This window comes from Thamnophis sirtalis, unplaced genomic scaffold (assembly GCF_051295495.1).
Source record: "Thamnophis sirtalis isolate CommonGarterSnake01/CBP01778 unplaced genomic scaffold, rThaSir2_p1.2 scaffold_11, whole genome shotgun sequence".
NCBI lineage: Eukaryota > Metazoa > Chordata > Lepidosauria > Squamata > Natricidae > Thamnophis > Thamnophis sirtalis.
In genome coordinates, this window is record NW_028261391.1 from 60,437,949 (window position 1) to 60,463,165 (window position 25,217).

Consider the following 25,217-nt stretch of genomic DNA (forward strand, 5'->3'; position numbering starts at 1 on the left):
TTTCAACAAATTATACTTTTTATTATGCCTTTCAGACCAATCCCATTAAAATCTGGTGTGTTCTAATGCCATAAAGTGTTTATATGTTACTGATTCTTAATAAAAGTGTGACATCATTTTTATAGTAACTCTTTAATATCAAACAGATTTTCCATAGTTGCTAATTTGGTTACAAAACGAGCACCAAAATTTATCAGTGTTAATCTGCTGAACACCATAAATCTGGTTCATTTGAGAAAAGAGCCATAACTTTGATATAAATTATCTACAAAACCCGGTATAAACATATGCTCTGTTCATATCAGCTCTACAAATGTTAGGCATGTTTACAGTCTTATAAACATGGTACTGTTGTCCTAAAGTTCATTTCCATTTACAGATTTTTGTGGCTGTAATCTGGCTTTACGTAGTGCCTCCAATTGTTTTGCTCTTAGCCACCTCTCTCTTGATAGTGTTGTCTGCCCAGCACTGAGAGAAAGGAACCTGTGGACAAGAAACAGAGATAAACCTCTTTATAAACTTTATAAAGTACTAAAACTGATTCTTGTAACCTTTCACTGGGGCAAAACGGTGCACCATTGGACCAAACCTTTTGAACCAAGGTACTTCTAATGAGTTAATGTACTGAATGCATTCAAAATTTAGGAGCTAGATTCTTGTGGAATTGAAATTTGGCAAAATTTATAAAAGGCTTCTTGGGCTATTGGTTGACTATGCTGTGTAGTTCAACATGAGCTATTTTCAAGGCAGATACATCTCTGAATGTATTTCATCTTTTCTGCTGAAGACAGTCTATTAGAAGGTCTGTGATATGGAGGAATCTGGTAAGGAAGTATCACTGAAATGATGACCAATAACGACCGTGTGTGTGGTGCAAACGAAATCAAAATGAGCCAAATATAGAAAGCTTATACATAAGGTGTCAAACTTACAGCCTTTGGGCCAGATTTGTCACGTGCTGGCCATGCTCACCCCTGTTTTAATGAAGGGGGAAAAAGTTGTGTGATACATGATGTGGCAATGTGTCGTGGGGAGTTTAACACACCTGATAGAAATAATGAAACCTGTGTACAGAGAAAGTTATACCCTGAAGCTCATTTAAGAATTCCCCTCAAGTCCAGCTCAGCTGTTGGTGATTACAGAAACACTGCTCTGCCCTTGTCTTGGCAGCAGCAGCAAGGGGCTTGTTTATTTCTGGAATTGGGTCATGATTTCCTGCCTAGCCAACACCCTGGAATTCCCTGGCAATTCCTTCCAAGTACTAACCAGGCCTGAAAATGTTTTAGCTAAAATAACATTTGATAGATGCTGCCGTTGGTTGAGAAAAAAAAACTCCTTTGGGCTTTGCAAATAACTCATTTTGCGGAATCAAATACATAATGGAGCCCTGAAAACAGAGATCTCAACCACAGCATCTAAAAGATTGCAACACGGATTGTTACAGGGATATATGGTAAGTATAAAATAACGGAACAAAAAATAATATAGCCATTCCTTGTTTAGTGGCTACCATGTTTAGCAATAGTTTGCAAATGTGACAAAGTTCATTTTCTTGCTAATAGACACATTTAGACCAATGTTTTTTGCACCCCACAAAAGCCTTCAAGGTGAAACTCATTAAAGTCTTAATGAGTTTCAGGCAGCCCTGCAAGCAGATGGGAAGAGTTCTAATCTAATCAAGGTCACAGAGCTGAGCTTGTTAACTTGCAGTTAGCACTTTTTAGGGAAGTGCTCTGTTGCAGAGAAAAAAGAGCTCATTTAAGCAATTGTTCCACCCTTCCAAAGGGGCAAAAAACAAAAACAAACAGGTATAGAACACTCGTGAGACCTTTATCTAAACGAGACAGCAGATCTTATTGAAAGGGAAAGGAAGAAGAAAAGACTTGCTCTTAAAATCGCTGATTTCCAGGAAAACAACTGGAGGAGGTGGAAAAGAATGTGGATTCTGTTTTTTTACTCTTCCTGTGACATGGAAGAAAAATTCATGGTCTTAGCTACAAAAGCCTGCTGGGTAATTTTGGGGCAGTTACTCACTCTCAGTCCAACCTACCTCACATGATTGTAGGAAGAGCAAAGTGTGTTGGATATGTTCGTCATCTTGAGTTAACAACAGAGTTGAGATACAATGAAAGGAAAAAAATGCACCCAAACCTTGCAGTCTTTTCTATGCAATCATTCTATGCATAAGGTATCTCTTACTTAAAGAATATTAAAGCACTGTTGGAGGAGGATTATTCTCCTGCTGTTCTAGCCTGTTTTATTTTCGTGATTCCTGGGATGCATTTTCATTAGCCAGACATAGCTTAGTTTCTGAATTTGGGATGATGCTCCCACATGCAAGACCTGACTGATCCAGACAACAACTGGGACAAATCCTATTACTATTTTCCCACTATTTCATCCACACTTTGCTTGTACGGCTGCAGCCATTTTCTATGTGGGCCCCATAGCTTGGTTCATAAGTCCTGACTTCTTATGTATTATTATGCATTTTCTTTCTTTCACGGAAAACCAAAGCCTGAGCTGACATCAGCATCGACACATGTTCTTGTTTTTGTTTGCTTTAGTAAGTGATAACTTCAGTAAACTACTTAACATTTGTGCCCTCACCTTGCTACCAGTAGAGTTCTGTGAAGATCGTCTGCTGTTATACTCTCAGGATCGTTTTTACGCATTTCTACAAAATCATCTTCTACTGCCTGTTGAAGAGATTGATTAAAGCTTTATCATTTAACTTAAGATTTACCTCCCAAAGTCCAGAAGAAGATTGAACTATAATTTTCTCCCTTCAAATGCTAATTTTTAGCCAGTGCTTTTGCATGTGATAGTGCTATGTTAAAAGAAATTTTCTACCATATGAACATACACTCTTCAGGCATAAAATATTTTCACATCCTACATTTCCATTAAGAGAGGTAAAGTTTACTAATTTATATAGTGCCAATAGCAATAGCAATAGCAGTTAGACTTATATACCGCTTCATAGGGCTTTCAGCCCTCTCTAAGCGGTTTACAGAGTCAGCGTATTGCCCCCAACAACAATCCGGGTCCAAGATCCAGCTGTGATTTTACAATGGCCAGGGAAAAGAACCATACAATAAATTTTCATTACAATGCAAGATTATACAAGAAAGCTTCCTTGATAACTATTAAAATGCTGAATTTAGTACCAGGTTTTTAAAAAAAATTTCATTGCCAATGACAAGAACTAGTTTTTTTCAGATAGCGTGCCTTTATTTTCTATCCCAAACTGGGACTTTTTAAACCTTTCAACATTTCAAATTGGCACTTTTTAAATATTCCAATGGAAGAAAGCTTCTAATGTTTTCAATGTTCCACCCTACAGGTAGTACTAGAAATTCAAAACAAGCCTCTTCCTCCTAGAAGTTTCATTTTAGGTGAGAAAGGGGGTTGAGTGCTTCCTCAGCATACCTCCTAATACTAATAGAATTTTGTCCCAATCTGAACACTTAATGATAAATGATGATTTCTATACCTTTGTGACTTCATCCGATATGCTATAATCCAGCAGTCTCAACAAGCTTAGATAGATGCGGAACTTGTTGAGGATTGATGGCAGCACAGCTGTGAGAAGGCTGTGCATGTGCTCCTCCATATTAGGGGGAAGGAGCTCTGGCTGTAAATGGACTTGGCAATCTGACTGTGGGGAAAAAGTTTAAATCATTAGTTTACATTTCAATTATTAATACAAAGAAAGTTATCAATCTTCACTCTGACTAAACCCCCAAACCATTAAGCGGTTTTTAAAAATATTGGCTCTAAAAGCATCTACATGCTATATATATAGAGTTCTGTCTGACAAATTAGATAACAAGAATTAGTTGAAAAGTCTTTTTAATCCAATTGGTTTAGTTATCTATAAATGCAATAGTACCCTAATAATTGCGGATTTTAAAAATATCATCCAAAATCATACACTTAAAAGGTTTAATTGATCTATATGTATGAATGTTGTTTACAGACACTATTTTTGTTTCTTCCAAGGTTTATAATGCCAAATTTTTCACAGAAAAGCAATCAACTGTGTTGTACATCCATGATTCATACTGGATACTGTACAACACAGTTAATTATCTTTGTATTCTTTCCTTCTTCTTTACAAAGAAAGAAGGTCATGGAAGCTTTGCTATACCGGTAGGAGTGATCTGCCCTCTGAAGTGATAAGGACATTAATGTTGCATGGAAATTCCATCTGATGGTAACTGAAGTCATAATCCACCTTCTGCCAAGTTATCAAGTGGCCCAGTGCTTTCACATTGTGCACACCTACAAAATAATGAAAAAAGAAAAAAAATGACGATTTATTATCAAAGATTCAGATATAAAATAAAATATAGTATTTTAATTTTTATTCTTTAAGAATTCTGTCCTATGAATTAATACGTAAAGCTAGTTCCTAGGTAAAATTCCTTTAGGAGTTAAGAAGTTGAGCAAATGATCATTGGAATTTGGGAGAAATTCTGCAAAAATATATTTTCTTGCACAATCAATTATGTAAATCTAATATAAATCAAAGAGGAAATTATAAATTATCACAATGCAATACCCTTCATATGTTTTAGAAGTTAAAAAGAGCTTCCCTCCCCCTAAAAAGTAAACCTCATTGTTAGTCCCAGGATAGCTGTTCTGAAAGGGAAACAGCTACCTGGGTTAACTGTAATTTAAAGAATACAGTATCTTTGCAACAACCTTAGTAAATTGATGTTTGATTTTCTTAACTAGCTTCCAGAGTAATTTGATTTCTAAGTGACCAATATACAGTCATTCCTCTAACCAGGCTAGATAAGTGATGGCGAACCTTTTTCTTACGATGTGCCAAAATTGCATGTGTGCGTGCTATTGTGTGCACATGCCCACTCAATCCTCCCCGCCTACACGACCCCCCCTCTGCATACACGCACGACCCCTCTGTGCATATGGACCCCTCCCCAGGATCCGGAGGCTTTTCTGAAGCCTGGGGAAGATGAAAATGGCTTCCCCAGGCCCTCCGGAAGGACGGAAAATCAGCTGGCCAGCGCACACATGCGCACTGGAGTTGACAGATGGCGTACCACCAAATATGGCTCCATGTGCCTTAGGTTCGCCATCACGGGGCTAGGTGGTTTGCATCCACCAGAAATCCTGTTTTACTTACTTCCTTTCCCACCATGATATGTCAGGAATCATGGATTGCTGAGAAACTGATATTAAATGGATTTTGCTCATTTTTAATTGAGATAGAAGCAGGTGTAAAACATGGAAGAGTGGAAGGAGGCCTGGGGGGGTTCTATCAATACTACACTCTATGTGCCATATCAATAGCTTTTGCTCTAGCTTTATCTCACCATTACGTGGGTCACACACAAGAGTCTATACATTCCAGCTGCTGACGGACACTTCTACAACATATATTGCTAGTTTCTGCGCTAGTTTCTACCACAGTTGGACTCTGATAGATTTAATTAGCTATATATTAGCTTTTATACCACCCTGCATTTATTTAAAGTACTTACGTATCTACCTTGGCAATTTTTGTTTTTATATCTTTTACTTTTTAAAAATGGCTTGTATCCCATTCACTTTTATGCTGTTCTAGTTAGATCACAAGAACATCATGAATTGTTACACTATTATTTTCTAAGATTTAGTATTTTTATCTATCAAGGATAGTAAAATCAAACCAAAACATTAATCACGGCTTGTAATGCATCAGAAATAACGTTAGTTTTTCTTAAAATAAATTCTTCCCTTAGTATCTATACTAGATAGTTGTATTTTAGAGAAAAGTCACATGATGTACATAACTGTTCACACTTGGAATTCCTTACTTGCTAATGGCTGAACATTAGATTTTAAAATACACATATGTCCCTTTAGAAATCATTTTTCTTATTCTTTTATTATTCTAAAAATAAGAAATAAGAAAAGAATATACCATTCAGTGTACTTTTTGGTACACCGAATTTAACAAATTAATTGTTTCAAGAACATGTCTGGATGCTTGCCAAAATGTAATAATTAATAAGCTAGGGAAAGCATGCCAAAACTAGTTTCTGGCATTTTTTCTATTATCTTTAGTGTAGTATAGCCGAAGATAGCGAAATTTCTATGCAGTCAGGTGGATATGACTAGGAATTAGAGCTTAGAATGGAACAATTGCCAATATTCCTAGCAGCTACCCAATTATCTCTTCACAGAGCTGTAATAGGGATTTTTTCTTCTGGAATATTTTTCTCTGCCATGATGTAATATAGTCCATTTTTGAATTTTTGTCAATTTTCTTTCCTACATCACGTTCTATCTTGCTCTGCCCTATTTTCATAGATCCTGTTGAATGACAGAGAAAGATATACAGTGTTACAAGACTACTTACATAACTTCTGTCCAACAGTCCATTGGAATGGAAATATAAAAAAATAAGTAAAAAACCTATTTAAATATAGAACTTTTAATTCCTATGAACATGAATAGGGATTAGAATGTCCTGACTGATGCGTGGCTCATGCTACGATCACCACTCAGTTGGATAATTCCCGTGCACATTTCATGGTTTTAGGATGTTGGATTTTCTCTTATATTAATTGTTTATGATGATTTCTATGTAATCAAAATTTTATTTATTTGTGAATTATAAATATGGTGAACCATCAGAATTAAGACATAGGTGGAAAAGCAGAAAAACAGCCTAAGGAAGATTTAGGTCCATTGATAGCAGAAGACAACTGGGAAGCAGCATGACAGATGTAACATCCTTCAACAATAGATGGATGAAAATCCCACTTTTTTTAAAAATAAAAAGGAGTAACTTCTGGTGAGGCAATTGAACTAAATGCAGTTAAAAAGAGGGACAGGATTTATATGGCTATACTACTATTCCTGTGAAGAAGGTAATCCAAATCAAAAATTGTATAGTTTCTGCCTGTCTCTGGTTGTTAAAATAACTGGATTTCAGAAGATGAATTTGAGAGCCGAGGTGGCGCAGTGGTTAGGGTGCAGTACTGCAGGCCACTTCAGCTGACTGTTATCTGCAATTCAGCGGTTCTAATCTCACCAGGCTCAAGGTTAACTCAGCCTTCCATCCTTCCGAGGTGGGTGAAATGAGGACCCAGACTGTGGGGGCGATATGCTGACTCTGTAAACCGCTTAGAGAGGGCTGAAAGCCCTATGAAGCGGTATATAAGTCTAACTGCTATTGCTATTGCTATGTTAAATCTGCAAAGTTGAAGGAAGTTTTATCTGCATTTTAAATTGGGATTATCTTATTTCCAGTTAGATTAATTTCTTTTCCCCAAACTCACACAATACATGTTACAGTAACTAAGCAAACATACTAAACCTCCTTTTGATCTTATTTCTTGCTTTACTTAGCTGCTTGCATTTACAATTTTAACATTTATAACGGATGATCTCAGGTGACAAGATGGGCATGTATATGCTTATATAATGTAAAATAAAAGAATCAGAGAGGCAACTCTATTTTTGCTTCAACCATGTTTTTTTTAAACATTTATTCATGCAAGATATTTGAACAGAAACTGTATCCATGAATACTAACCTTTTGTGTCAAGCTGTCCTTGCTCTAGCAGGGTTTCATCTATGACAAGAGAGGTACTGTTGGCCAACTGTAATATTCCACTGACTAAGCGGTTAGCTGTGTAGTCCTTGTGTGGGTTAAATTTTAAGCTGTTCATATTCTCTATAGTCATCTCTAGGCGATACGACTGCCAAAAAAAATCACTATAATGAATTGTCGTATGGAACATGTACTTAATAACTGACGTAAAAGATTAACGATTTAATAAAAATCAAGGAATCATGTAATTGCAGAAATTCTGGCTAAAGACACCCAATTCTTCCAGAGTAAAAGAAATACACTCTTTCTTTCATAAGTCAGTAAATATTTTTTTAAAAATCAGAGGTGTAATAAAATTTATGCAAATTGGTTTTAAAAGACAGAATCTTAAAAATATTCCCTTATCTTTGAAAGCATCAAACTTACATAACATTGCTTGAAAAAATGCATTATGTACATATGCAGAAATGTTTAATTACACTTTATTTTTTTCTTTTGTCATTATAACTAAGCATACTGTCAGGCATAAGCAAGGGCAGAAACCATATTGTTAAAATTATGGCACCTGCATTTCCTTGAGCCATAGAGGAATTAAGAGATAAACTGTCTTATTGGGTACAGATCCATCATTCTGTATATGTCATAAAAGCAGTCATGCATTGGTGACATACAGGACAGCAATTGGGAACAGAATTTCCATCAGACTGCACTACACGGTGATGGCAATCCCTACAGTCTTGGTTACCACTCGAATTAATCCCAAGCAGCTTTCTGTTGGCTTCCCTTATGTCAGTGGGGAAGTCGGCAGGAAGGTGAAAGCACCAGGAGCTTCCCAGGCAGGACAGCAGGTAATAAGTGACTGCTGCCAGATGGGGAAGGGCATGAGGAGCCAGATGGGGAAGGGAAAGAGAGGCAAGGCATGGTGTGCAACAGTGTAGTGAGAGTTGGGAGGGTGTCAGAAAGGTGTGATGAGGATGCAAGAGATGGAACAGTGAAGCTTGGGGAGGATACACGAGCAGTAAAGGAAGCTTGGGAGGATATGCGGGGATGTGTGAGTCATTGGTGCAGTGCCAGCACTGGGAGAGGATATGTACGTGGGGAAGACTCACCCCAGAAACTTGAGACCCTGCTGTCTTCCCAATAACTTTCTGGGGAAGCTGACAGGAAAGGTCACAAAAGGCGATTGTGTGATTGTGGGGTACTGCAACCACTTTTAACTGTGACACAGTTGCTAGCACCCAAATCACAATCATCTGAGGGCAAGGGCACTAGGATGGGCAGAACAAACGGTTGTAAGTTGTGGACTATCAACCCTATAGAGGATTATCAGTATACAAAGAACTCACTCTGTCTGTCTGTCTGTCTGTCTCTCACACACACACTTCTCAATTGTCCATTTAAGTACTCAATCTGAAGCACAGTAAATTGATTAAGCAATTTTACACATTGCATTAAAACATAAACTGTGATTTACAAATGGCTATGTTCATAGTATTAAAATCCACGTTCATTACAATTTAATGTGGCAGGTGAACCCAGATACTGACATGAAGGAGCAGTTAAGGTAAACAGCTTATAAATGTAATTCTTACTGCAGGAACAAGCTGCTGAATAATACGGTATACATGCTCTGTGAAGACACTGTTTCTTGGACAGCCACTTAAATTCAGGGTGAATTTTCCTAGAGGAAGGACATCTCTTCTTGCATAGCTAGATAACACAAAGGACAGAAATATAGGCTATGAGCAAAAACTTCTATTGGTGATCTTTGTAAACAATTTTATGTTAGGAATGTTTTGGCTAAAGAGCAATATTGACTTTGAAAGCATATATATTGTGAAATTAGAAGAACAATTATGAACAAGACCCATTAGATCCCACAGATTAGGCCTCCTCCGAATTCCATCTGCCGGCCAATGCCAGCTTGTCGACCACCCGGAGGAGAGCCTTCTCTGTGGCTGCTCCGGCCCTTTAGAATGATCTCCCCGTGGAGATTCGGACCCTCGCCACCCTTCAGGCTTTCCGTAAAGCCGTTAAGACCTGGCTGTTCCAGCAGGCCTGGGGCTGTTGAGTTCCACCCCTACTCGAATTGGTTGTGCTTGTTGTGACTTTTTAAATTGTTTTGTATTGTTGTTTTGTTTCTGTTTTACTCTTTGTATTTGTATCCCCTTCCCCCTTGATTGTCAGCCGCCCTGAGTCCCTTCGGGAATAGGGCGGCATACAAGTCGAATAAACCACTAAACCAACCACTAAACCACAAGCACCAGCAAGGATATAGAATAGAATATTTTTTTCCTTCCTCTCCTCCTCCCTTTTAATTTAGGAAAGACTAGGAATAGGAAACTGAACATAAAGGAAAGCTACCTAGAAGGAGTTAAACATTTTTATATTAACAATTGTTACTTTACTCCTTCTAGACAGCTTTTTTTTTTAACTGTCAGCCTAGTGACTTAAGTTTAGCAATTATATGGTAAGAGAAATTCAAACTGTTAAAGATCATCAAGGAAGCTTCCTAAATAAATATGCAAGCAATTGAGATTACAAGGACAAATTATTTTACTTTATTTTCAGGATAAAAATTAGAACAATTTTAGGTTGCAGAATATTACTGTATTTTTGTCTTAATTAAATACCTTCTGCCTTTTACCTCCTGTCCCACAGGAATAGATACATTAAACAGGTGAATTGGTTACTTACACTGTGGAAATGAGGTGTAATATAACGTATTCAGCAGCCAAGCTGTCTCCCAAAAAGGCATGACTGAGGAAGCCAAGAAGCTCTGCTCTAACTGGTGATAGTTCAGACATAAAACTAGAGACAACTAAAACAGACAGCATAGGCAAGAATCAGAAATAACACATGCATTTTTCTATACAGGTAGCCTTCAACTTATAGCCATTTGTTTAATAATTGTTCAAAGTTACAGCAGCACTGAAAAGAGTGTCTTATGATTAGTTTCCACACTTGCAGAATCCCCATGGTCACATGATCAAAATTCAGGTGCTTGGCAACTGGCGTGTATTTATGACAGTTGCACTGCCCTGGGGGCATGTGATCGTCATTTGTACCCTTTTCAGCTGGAATTCAACAAAGTCACAAGATTCACCTAACCACCATGACTCACTTAACAACGGCAGTGATTCATTCAACAAATGTGGCAAAATAGGTCATAAAATGGGACACAACTCACTTAACAGCTGTCTTGCTTAGCAACAGAAATTTGAGGCTCCATTGTGGTTGTAGGTCTACCTGTACTGTGCAGGTAGTCCTCAATTTATGACTGGTCGCTTAATTACCATTCCAAGTAACAATGGACCTCCCCAAAACTACTTACAATCTATTTTGTTGGTTGCCCCCTCTGCAATCATGAGATCACATTTGTATGGCACTTGACAATTGGTTCACCTTTATGGCCATTTGTTGTATTTGGCAACACATGACTGTGATTTACAATGGTTTGTTTTGTTGGTTTCTGTGGTTTACTTCTGGTGTCCCAACAAAAAATGCCCACTGAGGAAAATGCATTTGCTTAACAATTTTTGTAAAAAAACGGTCGTAACTTTGCATGAGGTCACAAAATGCCTCAACTTATAAATGCAATGATTTATGATGTAATTGAGCTCCATTATGGTCATAAGTTGAGGATTACCTGTACACTTAATTATCATTTGCAGAAGAAAGTTAATGATATACAATTCTGCATCAACCATACATATATTTTAACTTTTTTAGCTAAGCGTCGTATTGACAACAGATTTTAATGCTGTATTTAAAAATGACAAGTGACAAACAAAATAATTTAAATAGCTAAGGAATGTACCCCACACTAGTTATTGACTATGCTATTAATTCATTAAATTTTGTCTTTAAATCAAAGGAACTCTTTATTTCCTTTAACTGAGGAAATTCTTTTTTTAGTGGACTAAGGGCCTGGACAATTTCTGAAGGAATGTAGACGATGCAGAATATGATGGGGTATAACTCTAATAAAGTTTGATTTGATTTTATGGTGTGGAGGAAATGTAACTTGCTTGCATGATTAACTTAAATCTCAGATATTTTATTTTATTCATAGTATCATGATTGTTTTGGCAATTTATTATCTTAAAAAAGAATTGTTTCCCTAAAATATGAGAGTTCTGGAAGTAGTACTTTATTGTAGCTTCAAATGCTACCTAATTTTAGGGGTCAGTATAGCTGTCAATTTGAAAGAAGCCAATTTTGTTAAAGATTAGCTCAATATTTCTATCAAATAAGAAAAGCTAATCAGCAGCAAGACTGAAAATTTCTGAAAATTGGCTTGAAGTCACACCAACTCTGTTAGTAGACAGTTAAAAAGTGGAAGCCATATTTAATCTATGATAGGTGCATATAATTTACTTTTTTATCTCTTCTCTTTAAAAAATATTATTAGAGCAATTGTTAAAATATTCAGAATTTTTCCATAAATCACTTTATAGATAACCTGGGCTTCAAAAGTAGAAATAATTTTACAAGCTAAAATGGAACACTATTGTTGTCACATACATGTAGTCTACAGGATTTTCAGAAATATATTTGTATATACAGTACACAGAGATGTATTTGGCAAGAGCATTACTACTATGAGGAAAGGAAGGGTGGTGCCTTATATTGAACAATTTCCTGTGCTCTTTAGGATCACTATCAAGCAAGCTGGACACTTTTTGATTATTACATGGATGGGTATCAAACTTGCCATGCCACATTGCCGTCTCGTGACGTATTATGATGATTTTTCCCTTCGAGAAGCATAGTACATAACTCAAAGGGGAAGCAAAATGGCTTATACAACGTTTACAAATGTCCTTTATGCTTTAAATGTTAATGACGTAGGAACAAACTGACATGTTTGTGTACAAAGAAGTAGAAACAATAAAATCCAATTCAGGCGTCTGATAGTAACAAGGTAATCTTCCGTAAATAGTTGAAATACTTACAGCTCTTGCTTTCTTCTTCATTAAGGCAAGCAGGCAACAATGGATTTATGTGCTGAAGTTTCTGTGCCAGAATTACATGGATTCTGGGAACTAATGATGCTGGAGGACTATGAACTCTCTGTTCTTCCACAGTATCCATACAATCCATAGACTCCACTGGAGAGGAGGAATTCTCCCTAAAACATAAAAATAGATGTATTTAGGCACATTTCATTTCAAAATTACATGCAACATTCTTTCCTGCCAGAGAAAAAGGTATTTTATCGAAACACGAAATGTCAGCAGATAGTCCTCAACTTACAACCACAATTCAGCCCAAAATTTCTTGTTGTGAAACATTTGTTAAGTGAGTTTTGCCCCATTTTATGATTTTTCTTGCCATAGTTGTTAACTGAATCACTGTAGTTTATAAGTTAGTAACATGGTTAAATGAATCTTGCCTCCCTGTTGATTTTGCTTGTCAAAAGTTTGCAAAAAATGATCACATGACCTTGGGACACAGCAATGATCATAAGTATGAACAAGTTGCCAAGCATCTGAATTTTGATCACATAATCATGAGGATAAGGTTGTAAGTGTAAAAAAACGGTAATAAGTCACTTATGTGCCGTTGTAACTTTGATTGGTTACTAAATGAACTATTGTAAATTAAGAACTATCTGTATCATAAATAGAATAAATTAAGTTATTGAATTTATTTCATACTTTTGCAACATCAAAGTAACATCCTCAGTTATATCTTTTAAAAATGCTCCTGAATATAAAGAACTGACATCACCTTTTTATTTTTTACAGGGGTGCAATGAACTATGTATTATTTAGAATTGGGACAAATTCAGATGTCTAAAATTTAGTTATAAATTCAAAACTGTAAACTAGCAATTTGTGGGTTAGGACTAATCTTCCAAAAATTTTTGCAATTATTGTTCAGCTTTTCTGAAACACAGACGAAGAAGAAAATTCAATGTTGCTGCTAATTTTTTATAGAAACTTTACAAATTACCTATTATTTGTGGACCAAACATATGTATCTCTTCAGTCACACTGATGGCAAACTTGCATTTTATCATCACTAAAATGTTACCTTTCTTCATTGTTCAGCATGTTCAGGACCGGATCGACAGACAAAATCCCATACACTTCAAGAATATCATTGACTTTGAAACTGTCCCCATTTTCATATATCTGCCACAAACAGAACATGTTAAGAGGATAAATTGCAGTAAAACCATATGAAGTAGTATAAAAGCAATAGCTACTTGAACATATTAATAAATTATGGCTTGGTATTATGGGAGAATGTTTGCATCATAACTGTCCTTCGTAACTTTTTGCTTCAATTAAAAAATTGTAGTTGTACAGAATTACAGTGTTCTAAATTCTAACAATATACAGTCAGGCTATATTTACATGAAGCAGTGTGATATATAAACACAGGTAGTCCTCGACTTATGACTACAATTGAGCCCAGAATTTCCATAGCTGTGTGAAAGAGTTAAGTGAATTTAGCCCCACTTTACAACCTTTCTTGCCACAGTAGCTATTCAGTTAGTAACACGGTTGTTAGATGAATCTAGCTTCCCTTGACTTAGCTTGTCAAAATATCACAAAAGGTGATCACATGACATCAGGATACTGCAATTGTCATAAATATGAATCAGATGCTGCAATGGTTGTAAGTGTGAAAAATGATCATAAGTCACTTTCCCCTCCCCAGTGTCATTGTAACTTTGAATGGTCACTAAATGAACTGTTGTAAATCGAAGACTACCTATATATGGTACACGGCCTTGATTTATGTACCAGTTCTAAATGTAAATTACAACAACTCTCCACACTTCTAACACGTGCAAAAGTGATCCTGTTCCAGACACTGCTTAAGATATTATTACCTTCACAAGACATGCCGGGCCCTTTTCCCCTGGGAGTGGAAAATTCAGATCTAGTGGAGACGAACAGTTTAAGGAAATCATCTGATGCCTTGCAGAAGCTTCTGTTTCTAATCGCTTTGGCTCTCCACTCCCCTGGATATCGAGCACATTTCCTAGAATTAAAACATCAACAACAACAGTTTCCACTACCTTAAAACTCACCGTTTGAGATTAATATTTATTGCTGCTTTTTGGAAAAAAAAATTACATCATGCTGAGTCACAAGTGCATGTTGCAAACACTGGAGCTTAGATTCTCTTCAGAACAGCAATTCCCCAAAAGTATTTTAATTTACAAAAGGAGTACTAAGTCCTAGATGAAACCAAGGAAAGGAGTACTCTCTTCAGAATACTATGAAGGGTAGGAAAAGAAATGGAAATGTGTAGAAACAAAACAAGGGGAAAGTTGTTATTTTATTTGTTTTGTACACTTTTTTTCTCCCTGACCTTAACATCTGTATTAGTTGACTGGAATAAGGTGCTTATTTGTGGACTCTCTATATATGGTGGCGCAGTGGTTAGGGTGCAGTACTGCAGGCCACTTCAGCTGACTGTTATCTGCAGTTCAGCGGTTCAAATCTCACCGGCTCAAGGTTGACTCAGCCTTCCATCCTTCCGAGGTGGGTGAAATGAGGACCCAGACTGTGGGGGCAATTTGCTGACTCAATTTGCTAAAAATCTGTAAACCGCTTAGAGGGGGCTGAAAGCCCTTTGAAGCGGTATATAAGTCTAATAAATAAATAAATAAATAAATAAATAAATAAATGGTGTTTTAAAAACTATGTTAGAAGTACAAAAATATAGATGACTCTGCAAATGGCCCACCTCTGATTTAACCCAGCACATATTTTTTTCAATAACTGAGCCAAATAAAGAGAATCATGAGGTTCATAACCCCCTTCATTATTTTTCTGCCGCATCTGGCATTCAGTTATATATTGTCCTATTTATTTTCATGGCTAACAATTAAATGTATCATCTCTCCATGAGTTTGCTCTTGCTCTTTCTATAAATCAGAAACATCCTTGATTTTCAAGAATATAGTATTTGCAAATACTGGTCTGTAAATAATATATCTGTAGCTACAAACTGACCCATGGATAACACATCAGACCAGTGGTACATTCAGAAACTTGCTCTCTTTGCAACTATACCTGAACTCATCTAATTATTTCAAAAACCAGATAATGGTATATAAAATCATATTCTAAATCTATTCTGAGTCTATTCTAAGTCAACAAGAATTCACTTCAATTAAATCACTTCAATACAAATGGATACACCATAACAGTAATTCTGAAAAATAAGTAACTTTCAGGAGAAAGACAACATTATCTCAGCTGATACCAATGTGCTGTTCTCTTTGTTTCGATGGATGCAACTCCATGTCTTCATCATCCTCATAACTTCTCTTATGGCGACTTGGTGTGTATGATGTTGATGGACAAACTCGAGCTTGACTTGCACTATTATAAGCGTATGTTTTAAGTTAAGGACAGAATCAATCTGATGGCATGAATAAACTTATCTGGAAATGTAATTAAGCATTTATTTTAAAATTAAGGCAATGCTATCGTTTCCAAAGATGAAGAAAAAGATAATAGCATTTTGTAAGTTTAACATAAGTACATCATATAACATTTCATTGTTGTTGTTAGTTGTGAAGTCGTGTCTGACCCACCACAACCCCATGGACAAAGTTCCCCCAGGCCTTTCTGTCCTAATATTTCATATTCTTATAGAAGTTCCTTTATTAATTGCCAAGGATTCAGAAAATCTTGATTCTATTATTATAGTTAAGAAAAGCTCTTTAAAAAGTTATTTTTATTAATGCTTCTTCAAATAGACGTTTTGTTCAGCATCTTTAGCTTTTGTTGGTGGAGTCATAAGATAAATTCTGAAGTTCAAACTCTGATCTATCTATATCTACAAAGATCAGAGTTCTGCAAGCAATGATTTTCCCTGTAATACTTTGCGGAAGCAAACACTGGACTTTGAAGAAACAGGATAGAAAGAGTACTCTGCTTGCTGTATACCATATGGTATGCAGCAATTATATATAGTAAGTATACCATATATAACCAAGTTATCTACAGTGTGGACAGCCCTGTTAGATGTCAAGGTCCTCTTCGAACATGATGGATGAACATCATTATCAAGATAACCAAGGAATAAACGAATGGATAATAGAACAAATCAATCTAGAATTTTCAATGGAGATGACACTAATGCTCAAATTATATTTTGGATATATGATGCAAAGACTTAGCTGCCCTAAGACTTCTTATGCTGGTAAATCTGGAGAAGAGTCTAATCAGAAGCAAGGTGGGTGGATTTAATTACAGCAGCAATAGTTGCATCACTGGATAGAGGAAGTCCATCTCAGTGGTCATTAAGAGTTGACACAACTTGATGGCATAGAATCAAGCAATCAATCAATACTTTTCTATCAAATGTTAAATAGCTTGCATTATCAGTATTACCACTACTATTTCAGTATTTAGTATACCAGTCCACAATATAATAAGCTACAAAGGATATTTCTTTCGCCCACGCTGATTCTCCTGGCACTGGAACACAGTAAAAAGTCTGTCTATCTGCAGTTACAATTTGTTTAGGATTTAAATCTATTTCTTGATGAGGCTAGAAGAAGAGATATTACACATCACTAGCATACTATAAAAAGAAACAAAATATTGTAAAGTTGTTATAAAAAACAAATACTTTTATTTTTTTTTAAAGGGAAGTAATCTTAAAATAAATTTATAGTTAGTGTGCTAGAAAGTAATATTTATCCTAAGGAATTGTAAGGGATGAACTCTAATCTCTGTGGATCAAAAGTTCTAATAACAACTTTTTTGACATATCTAAAATAAAGAAATGCTGGTTCTGGTTTTTTATATTAATAATACCACAGTGCTAGTTTTAACTATATCATTTGAAGCATGACATTTCCTTGTCAGCAATATAGTATTCAAGTAGAAGCGCTAGTGAAATGTATGGAGCCAAATTTAAATTATATCCATGTCTACACAACACATATTAATGTATGCTATTGATCAATCCATTTTCTAAGTGTTTTAATGTCATCAATGTAGCACCAAATATCTGTATGTAAGTGACATAAGCATTTAAATTAGCAGGTGTGACCCCAAAACAAGCCTTATAAGAAAAGAGATCCCAGAACACTCCTAGCAACAGAAGTAGAATGTATGTTTGGAAAGTAGAGGAACAGAATATCCCACAAAAAGGGTAATGATTAGCATAAAGATCTCCTGCACGGGAATATCATACACTGTAAAAATCTATTTTTTTAACTACAACCTCTATGCTTCCCTCTGTTTTAGACTTACAGTATTTTCCAATCTCAAGTTTTTGAAGTAATGTCAAGTGTTAAAATGACAATGCTAAAAATACACATTCATATAGCATTCTGTGTTTGTCTTAGTGTAAATCTACTCCAAGTATCTGATAAGGGTGAGTTTTTCTTCCCCTTATAAAATATTAGAATGTGTGAAGGACTAAAACCCACTGATACTGGCATTACTGCCTTCTACATTCAAAATAGAGACACAGATTCTGCAGAGATATATTTAAGGAGGGCTAGTTTTTGTCACTGATTCCATACACTAAATAAGGATACATCAGTGCAAATGAATGCTCAATTATATCTTTATTTTTTAAAAAGCACAGGAGAAGGGTATGAGAGGTACATTATACTCTATTCTAGTCTATCCTTTATTAAAAAACTAATATTTATGCTGTGTGATTATTTCAAAAACTTGTGTTCATCTCCATTTCTTGATTGTACAAGTTGCTTATAGTATTACTTTCAGAAGCTTTAAAATCAACACATTTAACACAAGTATAACAAAAAAAATTCAATGTACCACCATTTGGGCTTGCAAGGAAACAAATTCATCCCCAAATGCCTTTTTGACAAGCCATGTTTTTTAAGTTCTCCAAAAAGGTATCTACAGAATCAGTGAAAAATAAAATAGGGAAAAAAGATAAATATTATACTAACTTAAATGTGTTGCCATAATTTCAGTAGCTGGACTTACCCCACATTCTGCTACATCTCTGTATTTTCCAAAATGCATAACCTGTTAAAAAACATAAAATTACTATTGTATTTTATACAACCTCTTACCATGTTCTTTTTGGGGAGATTTGTGGAGATTTTGTAAATATTTACTGTTACTTCTTCACCATTATCTTTTCTATGAACATAGTGGTTCTATTCTCTGCTAAGCTCAATATATTCTTTTTTTAATGTTTCATTCGGAAAAAGCCAAGGGTTAATTTATAATATTTTATTTGTTCCAGGCAAAGCATCTGTTCCATTCCAATATATGTATACATGAGCAGAATTGCTAAGGAACTATTATCGGATGTGGATTGTTGATATTTCACTTCAGAATACACATAGAAAAACCTTAATATTTCCTTTATTTCATGTGATACTCTTACAAAAGAGGCATTGGCGGTTCTTACAAAAGTTCTATGTCACATGGAATAAAAAGGAAATGATGGACCTAGCAAAGATGGATAACCTTGTAGTGGGTAAGATCACACTTAACTCAGGAAGGAAGACAAGCTCACAAAGTGGGTAAGGCCAAAGCACAAATGGTAGTCCTGGAAGGTGGCGCAGTGGTTAGGGTGCAGTACTGCAGCCATTTCAGCTAACTGCTAGTTCTGCAGCTCGGCGGTTCAAATCTCACTGGCTCAGGGTTGACTCAGCCTTCCATCCTTCCGAGGTGGATAAAATGAGGACCCAGACTGTGGGGGAAATATGCTGACTCTGTAAACCGCTTAGAGAGGGCTGAAAGCCCTATGAAGCAGTATATAAGTCTATAACTGCTATTGCTATTGTTTTGATAAAAGTTTGATGATTTGGTTTTGATGTTATTCCTATTTAATACTGCAGGTTTTTTTTTTAATCACTTTAAGCAACAATTTATGAAAAACTGCTCTAAATTTTCAACAATCATAGCAAGAGGAACAAGGACCACAAAAGGAACAACATGGCTGGGTATGAATATAGGTAATCAGAACTATAGTAAAGAAACTAACTTACACGTGATTTAGTAACTGTATCAACAGTTTCATAAACATTCATATAAAATTCAGGATCAAACATATCTTGAACCATACAGCGAAATTTTATTAAGCTATTTGGCTTCAGATAATGTAAAGGAACATCATTCAATGATGGTACCTGTAAAACAAAATTCAATAATTATCAGCTTCATGAGGCAAGCAGAATTTTATGCCTTCATTTTCAATTATTATTAATCTAATTATAATTTAATTTAGGTAAGTTTGAAGATCTAATACCTACACAGAAAGACTGATAGAATTTACATTGATTTTATCAGAAAAAATTCTTAGTAATCACTGAACTAAACATGATTTAATTTGGTTATGCATATTTGAGATTTAGTCAATTAACTAAATGAACTCTATAGATATGGATCTATAAAATGTTTAACAAAAAAAATAAAAAATGGACCAATCAGTAAAACTCTATTTTTCAAACAACTGGTCAGTTACTGAAATAAAATGACTGACTAAATGTATAAACATGTCATACAATTTCTAATGAGCCAGAATTCAATTTTATGAACGTGTAGGTTTAATTTGTTCATCTCTTGGGATCAGAACTGAATTACTAAAAATGTATTGTAAATATTTGTGTATTTCTTGCATTTTTGGTATTGCATCTTTTTCCTTATTCAAACAAAAATATTATTTTATTATAAAATGACAATGTATTCTACAATAAAATATGTATTATCTTTGGGTTATGGAAATTATAGAAAAAACCCTAATGAAATTATCATACTATCACATATTCTTGAATGTGCAGAAAATTTACTCAGAATCCAAAATTTAAAGACTATACATTTAAAGATTTTATATCCAGTTCCAATAGCAATATCCTGTTTTATTTCTGTAATACTTAATTAGAAACTCAATTTATTTTATAATCCCTTTTAGCTCTACAGTATGCTTAAAGTTATTCAATGCCATCCTATCCAAGTTGCCTAAAGATTTTGAAATCCATCCTTAAATAATTTAAAATTTGATAAGTACGTATAGCCTTACCCAGTTAGTTGCATTATTTTCTTTTAATTTCTCTTTGAAGTACTCTGTTACTTTTCTTTCCCATTCAGGATTTAGACTATTCTGAGCTAAACAAGACAAAAAAAAAATCAAATCACATTATTTTAGTTTGTAAAAAGCATAGGCTGTAAATGTAAAATGTAGTATAGTACATTTACATTTTTACTTTGCTAATACAGTATTTATTATTCAGTAATTAATCAACAAATAGCATTTTAGGTTTTAAATACACACACACGCACATTATGGTAATTAAGTTTATCGAACCTCAAAGAAACAACAGTAATTTAGAATTGGAAGTCAAAACCAAATCTCTGACAGACGCTTGCTGGAATGGTTTGCTTTTAACAGTAGCATCCAAATCTAGTTCTGGGTTCCAATAGCCAATCATAGTTGTCAGACAGTTCAAAGGTCAGGAGTGCACAGACAGGAGCTGGATAACAGACAGGTGCTTGCAAGGAGGGATCATGGGTCAGGGCGCTCCTTAAATCAAACCGCAGTCAGCTGTAACTAATTAAGAGATTTACTCCCTTGCTTGGCAAGGAGCCTCAAAGAACCTCTCTGTTCTGTTCCCTTTTCTATTCGCCTATGCCAGGGGTTGGGTGGCCTTTTCATCTCTAGTTGCTTTCGTTGTCCATGTAATCCTTGTTTTTTGATCAGCCTCATGTGATACTTAGCTTGGGGACTCCTGAGGCTGACATTCCACAGGTTCAGCTGAAACAGTTTCTTCAGAATCAGATTCAGATCCTGAACCTGGGCTCTAACAGTGAGGAACTTTTCCTTAAAGCATTAAAGCAGACATATTTTTAGAAGCCTAAAAGTGGAGCCAAAGACTGCAGCAGAATGAAAAGCTTGTGAATAGACTTTTCATAATCCTCCAGATAAGAAGACGACTGGAGCTTGCCCACAAGTGCTCTATACAATTTCTCCTTACATGACAATGGTTTGTGGCAGGTTCTGGGAGATGATGGAATAGCCATTTTTCTCAAATCATCAAAGACTAAAAGAGTTATTTAATGCTTAGTGAAAGAGATTTGAAGTAGAGTTTAAGGACACAGGTTTTATTTTAAAATAAAATTTATTAAAAGATGTTATAAAGGTGTAATGTTATTGGAGGATTTTCTGAAATAACTAACGAACACCATTATGTGGCTGTGTCTTTAAGTATGAATGATTTGAGGTAAAAGCATGTTCAAATAATTGTAATCAAATGAGAATTGTGGTACATTGATAGTAAGATATTCAAAGATTTTTGATTTAAAGTGTATAATCTAATATGAACTATAAATAATGACTGTGGAAGAAATGCATGAAAGTCACCTATAACCAATCGACATGCTTTCTACAAGATGTAATGAAGGATGACTCTTTCTTTGTGTGTTTTTGTTCAATTAAAATAAAAAAAAATTCAAAAAAAAGTATCAAGCAGCTGAGTTTACTGGTCAGCAAATCAATCTATTTCATTTATTGCTTAATAAAATAAAAATCCTTAACAGTACATGGCTATTAGCATGTAAATTATTATCCATTATTAATATCTAGTATGTATACAGAAATTCTATTTCACATATTTTTTATGAAATGTGATTTTTAAAATCACAATTCTCCAACTTATTGGGCACAGAAGACACCATTTTCCTGTATAAACTGCTGCTGGGTATTATTAATCCACCTTTTTTGTTATAATATTGATAGGGCTACTTAATTATTCCACTACTACATTTTTAATCACAGCTCAGCCACATAATATTTCAGATATACTATTGTGACCACAAATAATAATATAAAAAGCTACCGTAACTTTATTAGCTCATGGGGGAAAAAAAACTAAATTACATAATTGGGAAGTAGCTTTATTAGAATTACTCAAAGGGACAAATTTATCGCTCTACGTTACTCAGATTCTTCTGCAAACGGTAATGTTATATATTACAATAGCAAATGACATGGCAACCAAGCTTAAAACACATTTACTCCCAATCTTAGTGATTTTTTTCTAGTATTTTATCCTTAGAATTACAATTGAGTTGAGAGAAGGTAATAAGCGCCCAAGAGTCACTTGCAAAAGTTATTATGAACCTGATTCCTAGTCAATCTCATTCCAATATTTTCTTTTCCAATATCTAAATGTTTTATATTATACACACAATTTAATTACATTCCCTTTAAAGTAATGTAAGATTACAATTCTTACAATGGAATTTATTTCTTATATGGACAGTCAAATTCCTTGAAAAGAAAAGTGAATTCATTTCCCATTGATCCCATCTAGATTTCTCAGTATTTATTGGGCGTATTATGGGCCTATTAAACATTCCCATTCCCCAAGTTTTTCCTTGTGAGGTAGATTACATTGAGAGTGGCCCACTGCACCCAGTAAGTTTCTATGGTTGAAAGTAGACTTCCTAATTCAACATCTTTACCTTCAATGTTCACTTACATTGATTACACTGTCTCTTCCATGTCACGAAGTATCACTTCTTCTGTCCAATAATTGATCTTTGTTGTAGCAATTTTCAAGGGGCTGGTTTTCAATTAAAGAATATCATCTGGTGGGACTCAGGCGAAACACCTACTCTAACAATTCCTGTTCTTTGGAATGAGTTCCACCAGAGATTCATATGGTTCCCACCCCTCTGTTGTTTAGGAAATTCCTAAACATTGGATGAGTACCCAGATTGCTGGTGTGTGTGTGTGTGTATGGGGAGAGATGCAGTAGCAGTTAGACTTATATACCGCTTCATAGGGCTTTCAGCCCTCTCTAAGTGGTTTACAGAGTCAGCATATCGCCCCCACAGTCTGGGTCCTCATTTCACCCACCTCGGAAGGATGGAAGGCTGAGTCAACCTTGAGCCGGTGAGATTAGAACCGCTGACCTGCAGATAGCAGTCAGCTGAAGTGGCCTGCAGTACTGCACCCTAACCACTGCGCCACCTCGGCTCTTATAGATGCTGACTCTATAAACCACAGAGAGGGACTGTAAAGCACTATGAAGTGGTATATAAGTCTAAGTACTATTGCTATTGTTCTAATTAGCTTCTAAGACAGAGTGATTGTGTCCCTATTTTGTTTCCTGGTTTGATTTATTCTGGTTTGTTATGGCATTTTGCACTTCCTGCTAGCTGCATTTTGCCAAATGTTGGTTTTTCAGTTATATGAGCTAAGCACAGTCTCTTGGGAGCCTGCCAATTAATTAATATTTTGCTTGTAAGGTTAATAAAAACAATTAAGACAATTATTCAGATGCGCTCGGAGATTTTAGGATTCACTTTGGGTCACATTTAACCGAGAATTGGTTCAATTGCAAAATAATTGTGTTAAAAATGACATAGCAAACCGTTTTGCTAAAAAAACAAAATAGGCAAAAACACAACAATGTTAAACCCGGAACATTCGGGTTTAGAAAGCCGCTCATAAGATACCCACACACCAATTAGATCAGCGTTTCTCAATCTTGGCAACTTGAAGATGTCCAGACTTCAACTCCCAGAATTCCCCAGCCAGCATTTGCTGGCTGGGGAATTCTGGGAGTTGAAGTCCGGACATCTTCAAGTTGCCAAGATTGAGAAACACTGAATTAGATACAAGAGCAATTGATAGCCACCGAAAAGAGAAGCCAGAAGATTCCAGTTCAGCTTTGACAAGCAGAAGCCTAATAATACCATGCCGTGTTCTTTTTAATTACAGCAGTAAACTAGTAATTAAGGCACTCAAAGACGCCAGGCCTCACATTGAATAGGAAAAAGCCCCCTTCAGTGTCTTTAAGAAGCGTTATTCTCCCTCTCTGCGCCCCCCTCATCGTCCCTTTCCGAGAAGCCGAAAGAAACATCACAGCGCACATGCTCAGGAACACTCTTCTTCTTCTTCCCACGAGGCTTCCAACTTTCGGCGTGCAGAACTGGCCCTTCCCGCAGCCAACTTTGCCTCACACACACACACACAACCCCGAGGCTCCGCTCGGCCCAGCGGGGGGGGGGGGGGGTCCTGACTTTGCCAGGCCAAACTCGGTTTATTAGCTTTGTCGCCGGCGGTCAGTCCCGCTAATTCCTACACTTCACCCCCCCACACTCTCCAACCCGTTCCGCAAGGAGGTGCCGCCGTTTCTCCCCTTCCCGGTCGTCGCCGGTGCCAGAGCCGTTCTCAGCAATGCCGCCGTCTTCTCTTCCCTCTCGTGCTTTTTTCTTTTCTTTTTTTGGGACTCGGCCGGCTTCCCCTCTGCGTCGTACCCGGGTATTACCTCAGGCCGCTTCCCCCGCCGCCTTATGACCTGCCTTATAACAGCTTCCTCACAGGGCTCCCGTGCCTTGCCATCCCCTCGCACCCCCCTCCCTAAGCCCGGTCTCACCGAAAATGCCTTGCACGATACTGAGGGGGCAGTTCAGCCAGTCCGCCACACACGGCATCTTTTCGGCTCTTCGACGCGTTTAAAAGGCCTCCCTTCAGAGGAGCCGCTTTCCCCCCCCGAGATGGTCGGATAGCGCTTAAGATAGCAGGCGGGTCGGGCGTTCCAGGCTGGCCTGAAAGAGGCGCAAGCCAGGCCGGGGCGGACTTCCAAGCCTCACTTCACCGCTGCTCTAAGCGCGGGCTCGGGTTGGCGGGAGAAGAGGGAAGAGAGCGGCGCCGGCGC

General features: G+C 36.4%; 1 protein-coding gene across 1 annotated transcript; it reads right to left on the bottom strand.

Annotated features, from left to right (window-relative positions):
- Positions 1 to 25,135, bottom strand: MCMBP (minichromosome maintenance complex binding protein). The gene is made up of 16 exons (XM_087725904.1): positions 24,936 to 25,135; positions 20,573 to 20,658; positions 19,542 to 19,682; positions 18,526 to 18,567; positions 17,003 to 17,104; positions 15,809 to 15,938; positions 14,424 to 14,575; positions 13,616 to 13,716; positions 12,532 to 12,707; positions 10,271 to 10,394; positions 9,166 to 9,283; positions 7,556 to 7,721; positions 4,154 to 4,287; positions 3,497 to 3,661; positions 2,611 to 2,699; positions 1 to 483 (listed from the first exon to the last, which is right to left on the bottom strand). Exons 1-16 carry the CDS (start codon positions 24,991 to 24,993, stop codon positions 357 to 359), a joined length of 1,911 nt encoding a protein of 636 aa, XP_087582030.1. The 5' UTR covers positions 24,994 to 25,135; the 3' UTR covers positions 1 to 356.
- Positions 25,136 to 25,217: the final 82 nt, after the last annotated feature.

What these genes read in the sequence shown, in the direction of transcription:
- MCMBP (XM_087725904.1), bottom strand. Translation starts at nt 24,993, where the DNA reads ATGCCGTGTGTGGCGGACTGGCTGAACTGCCCCCTCAGTATCGTGCAA. An exon ending in AAAATAATGCAACTAACTGG is followed by an intron (nt 19,683 to 20,572) that starts GTAAGGCTATAC and finishes TTTGTTTTACAG; the next exon opens with GTACCATCATTGAATGATGT. An exon ending in AGGACAGCTTGACACAAAAG is followed by an intron (nt 4,288 to 7,555) that starts GTTAGTATTCAT and finishes ATTATTTTGTAG; the next exon opens with GTGTGCACAATGTGAAAGCA.